The sequence below is a fragment of the Drosophila willistoni genome (genome assembly GCF_018902025.1).
Source record: "Drosophila willistoni isolate 14030-0811.24 chromosome XL unlocalized genomic scaffold, UCI_dwil_1.1 Seg141, whole genome shotgun sequence".
Lineage (NCBI taxonomy): Eukaryota > Metazoa > Arthropoda > Insecta > Diptera > Drosophilidae > Drosophila > Drosophila willistoni.
Window position 1 is genome coordinate 7,923,786 of NW_025814052.1, and position 4,773 is coordinate 7,928,558.

Genomic DNA, 4,773 nt, shown 5'->3' on the forward strand with positions numbered 1-4,773 from the left:
TTATGTAAGTAACTTTGGAATTATAAATGTTTGTCATTTTTAACTCGTCGGAACTCTGAGATATATTCGTTTAAGTTTATTTCAGCCAAGATTCTTGAAAATTATATCTCAAATATTGCGTGTAAGCCGGTTTTTCATTATTTTATATAGACGTTGTCTATTCTATAATCCTTGCAGTCAACTAAAGTAGAGACTGTAGAACTGCAACGCCAAAACTAGTTGAGAATTATAACTTAATAAAGCGAAAAAAGATCTTAAGGATTATAAACCCCAAAATGAATACAGCACTTGAGTTGGAATGCTTTCTGGAAATTTTGTAATACCATTTAATTATTTAATTTTTTTTATAGTTAGCCATCGAATTCATTTAGCAGCAGCCTAAGTTAAAGACTCTAGATCTGCAGTGCCAAAACTTGTGGAGAATTAGTTCAGAACTAGTTGAGAATTACAACAACAACAAAGCAAAAGTGAAAAGCTAATGGCAAAGCTTACAAAACTTGCACTTAAATCAAATAGATGAGTTGGTAGATCTTCTGAAATTATTCGAAACGATAAGAAAACATTGAATGTCTTGTATTTTGCAAAAAGTGCTCCAAAGCTAAGCAGGCTTAAATTCCTTAGATACAATATTTATGTAAATGTTGCCCATCTCTAAAATGTTCCGCATAGAGTCTAAAAGTCTGAGTTGTTTAGTTGCTATCGAGTTTTTTCGTTTTTTTTTTTCGTTTTCCCCCATCTTCAACTTGATCTCCGCGACGTTTTTTTGTTTCTTCTCTGATCTGGTCTCGCTCGCTCTGGCTGTCCATTCAAGTTCAATGAAGTTTTACAGTCAAAGACGACGAAGACGACGACGACGACGACAACCTGTTGCTTTAAAAATGCTAAACATATGCATTGACATTCCTTAATTTGCTTAATAATCGTCGGCTGTTAAATGGCCTGGCAACAAGAGATCAACCTGTCTCAGATGCGCCAAGATCAAGAGCAACACTTTAGTTGAGTATATATATGTATATATATATTTGGGTTTTCGATTTTCGTCGTTGTATTGCGTTTTTGTGTTTCTTTTTTTCTTTCCAGCTCGTAAAAATGTTGCCACTTAAATTCGCAGCCAACAACAATAACTAAAATAATCCATTAGAGTTGAGGTATTTCATGTAGTATTTAAAGAGTACGTGTGTATCCTATTCTTCACGCTTGGCAATCAAAATAAAAGAAGTTTAAACTCTATTTAGACTCTCTCTCTCTATCTCTCTCTCTCTCCCTCTCTCTCTAACTCTCTCTCTCTCTATTTCTCTATCTATTTTCTCTCTGCCCTGTGGACAATTGCCAGTTAATTGTCGTAAAGGCATACCAAATCGTATCAAAGAAACAAAACAAAACAAACAATCACTTTTTTTCACTTTTTTCTTGGTCAATATATGTCTCTTTCTCTTGGCCATGGGACATTAAATCAAGTGACAATTGTTTGTTGTACAGATTCGTTTCCATTCAATTTGATTCGAACTCTTGTAGTTTTTCATTTTGTGTGTGTGTGTGTGATTTTTTTCTTCTACGATGATTGATTAATTGCCAATTTGATTTTATGCCTTTGACGAGTGCCGAAAAAATGAGAACTCAAAATGAAAAAAAACACAAATTATAAATAGATATTCTACTATTGTTTATTAAAAGGTGATTCAAACTGACACCAATTATTCAAAGCATTAATATAAAAAAAAAAAAACTAAATGACACAATGAGTATGGAGGGATTTGATCAAGTTATATCCTCCTCATATGCTAGTCCTTAAAACAGTTCCTTACATATTTTCTTAATCTCATACTAATTGGGAGTGACTCAATCTTCCTGTTTCGAGAAGAAGATTCTGTTTCTGTATTTTATCATCGTTTGAAATCAATTTATCTTTTAAAAAGTATTTAGCCACATTTTTTTTGTGTTTTTGTTTTGTAAAATTCCCAGGAATAGTAGACTTAAAAAAAAAGGTTCACTAAATGTCACAATGAATAAGTTTTAAGTGAATGAATCAAGTGCTTAAAGAGTAGCGAATCCAAAATACCCTTTACTTGGTCAATTTTTATTATATAAAGGGTATTTTCCAAGTCTATAGATAACAAATTGAGTTCATAAGATGATCGCTTATCGATTAACGATAACAAAAAATTGTCAGTGTTATATAAATACAATTGACTAAAAGAATTTCTAATCAACTTTTGGTATATTAAATTGCTTGACTGTACTTTCTAAATGAGGTCGACTCCTCTCTGGGTTATCGGTTATCGTTTATTGAAAATCCCCAGAAAATAGAACTTTCATTGGCAATCGAAAAACCAAAAAATTGGTATTTACGTTCAAAAGACTTGAAACTTGAAAGTCAGACTCCTTTTTCTTAGTAACCCCTTTGTCTCTCCCTTTCGCACGCATGCTACTCTAAGTGGTTTTCTAATGAAACAAAAACAACAACAACAACAACAACAAAATGAGAAAAGGAGACAAAAGTGGTAACTCTACTTCCACGAACAGAACATAAAAGGAGCCAACACACTGTATCGTACCGTATCGTATCCGTGGCCCAAGCCAATGACTCCATTAAATGCGGTTTTCTGATTTTTTTCATTATGTTGCACCCAGATCTTATAGGCTTTAGTAGTAGTGGTAGTAGTTGTTGTTGTTGTTGTTGTTGCCTCTTGCGGCAACAGGTTGCCAACCACGCCCAATTCACCCAACGCTTACTTAATTTGCAGGCTCTCCAATGCACCTTTGTCTCTCTGTGTGTGTGTGTTTCTATGTGTGTGTATTAATTCGTTTATTATGCGTGGCAGGAAGAGTTCACTTTGTATTCACAAATTAGACACAAGTTTTAAACATTTTTACGTTTATGAAACGTAACCGCCGACCATCAATGCTGATGATGATGACAATGTACATATTATGTACATATGTACATACAAACATCCGCACATACATCCACACATATTGTATGTAGTATCGTTCGTTGCATCACTCAAAATTTTAGTTGCCATGTAAAGCATGACCGTGTGAAAAGATGCCGCCGATGATGACGACGTTGTCGTAGTTGTCTGACAATGATCCTGCGCGCGCCTTTCCAAGCTTCCATCACCTCTTTCTCCTACTCCTCATTCTCGTCTTGTCTGCCCCCTCGCCAGGCTGCCTCCAACTTCTTATTTCATTACCACACATTGTACTTTTATGGTTATAAAAGCAGCAAATACAACCCAAAAAACAAAAAAGCAAAAAAAAACCAACCAAGTCTGCCTCTTCTTCTTCTGAGGGACTCCTCCACCTCGTCCTCCACCTACCAGCCTTTGCAATGTCGACCAAGTCCATTTGCGTCTTCTACGCTTTTGGCGCTTTACTTATGCGTGAGTTGACCGCACAGAGGCACAGTGGTTCGAGTAATGCAAAAATGCAATTGAAATTCCCGATCAATTAGCATCGCATAAAAAGATTTAAGTTATAAAGTTATAAATATGTATGTATAAAAATAACAAATTAAGGCCTGGTAGCTAGCAGGCTATGACTTGGATTAGGTTTGTAAGGTTAATAACCTCAGTAGGCTTAGCGAGCACACTTCTACGGAGAAACCCTACATATTCAGAATACATAAATAGTAGTCTAATACTAATTATACCAAAATTAGGAATTGAATTCAGAATATTGTTTTATTCACTAATTATTTTTATTTCACAAGAGACAAGCAAATACAGTTCAACATGCCTATGATTAAGTTGCAATCGTCGGATATGGAGATCTTTGAGGTCGACATTGAAGTCGCCAAATGCTCCGGGACCATTAAGACCATGTTGGAGAGCTCTGCGGTGGAGGAAGATGAGAATGCCGTTGTGCCGGTGCTCAATGTGGATTCAACCATTCTACGCAAGGTTCTCACCTGGGCCAGTCATCACAGGTACGATCCCCAGCCCACTGAGGAAGATGAAAGCATTGAAAGGCGTCGCGAAATGATTAGACCCTGGGATGCACACTTCATCAATGTGGACCAGGGAACCCTGTTCCAACTAATATTGGCTGCCAACTACTTGGACATGAAGGGTCTTTTGCTGTTGACTTGCAAAGCGACGGCCAATATTATCAAGGGCAAGACTCCAGAGGAAATATGCAAAGCATTTAACATTCAAAAAGATCCTCCCGCCGCCGAGGAAAAGTAGGATGATGACCCCAAGTACTCTAATTATGTTTATCTAAGATTAAAAAAAAAACCTAATAAAATTCCTTTGATTTTGCGCATATCATGTGTGTTTATGTCTACTTTATCTTGAGGTAATCGAGTGGCAGAGTAGGGTAGAGACCCTTTGATGGAAAAATCGCTTTTAAATAATTTAAATTTTACTCAGATGAAATATGCATAAAATTCGTCACTCTTACAGAAAAATAATTCGGAAATTTTATGGATTTCTTAACTTAAGCTTCTTATTTTCAAAAATGCTCGCAGATTAGGAAAAATAGATGAACGCTCTGAGTCCGTCAAGTTAGCCCTTGTCTAAGATTTACAGTTTTTCCTTATATTCTACTGAAGTAATAGAGCAAAAGTCATCAATTTTATACCACCTTATAGTCCACTATATTCTAAGTAAACTTAAAAATTTCGATAAGGTTATTTTCAATAAATAACCTCAAAAACGCGACAGCACTTGTAATTCTGTATATTCTAAAAAAAAAAAAAATCGATATCTAATCAAAGACAAATTTGAATATTTTAAAGAACATCGTAAAGCACGAACTCTATAATATGAA

At 35.4% G+C, this 4,773-nt stretch overlaps 1 protein-coding gene across 1 annotated transcript; it reads left to right on the top strand.

Moving 5' to 3' along the window:
• The first annotated feature begins 3,593 nt into the window (after positions 1 to 3,593).
• LOC6648904 (S-phase kinase-associated protein 1-like) lies at positions 3,594 to 4,266 on the top strand. The gene has a single exon (XM_047011316.1). The coding sequence runs from the start codon at positions 3,735 to 3,737 to the stop codon at positions 4,185 to 4,187; it is 453 nt and encodes a 150-aa protein (XP_046867272.1). The 5' UTR covers positions 3,594 to 3,734; the 3' UTR covers positions 4,188 to 4,266.
• Positions 4,267 to 4,773: the final 507 nt, after the last annotated feature.

Bases quoted from the DNA above. Each gene is read 5' to 3' on its own strand.
- LOC6648904 (XM_047011316.1), top strand. From the start codon at position 3,735: ATGCCTATGATTAAGTTGCAATCGTCGGATATGGAGATCTTTGAGGTC.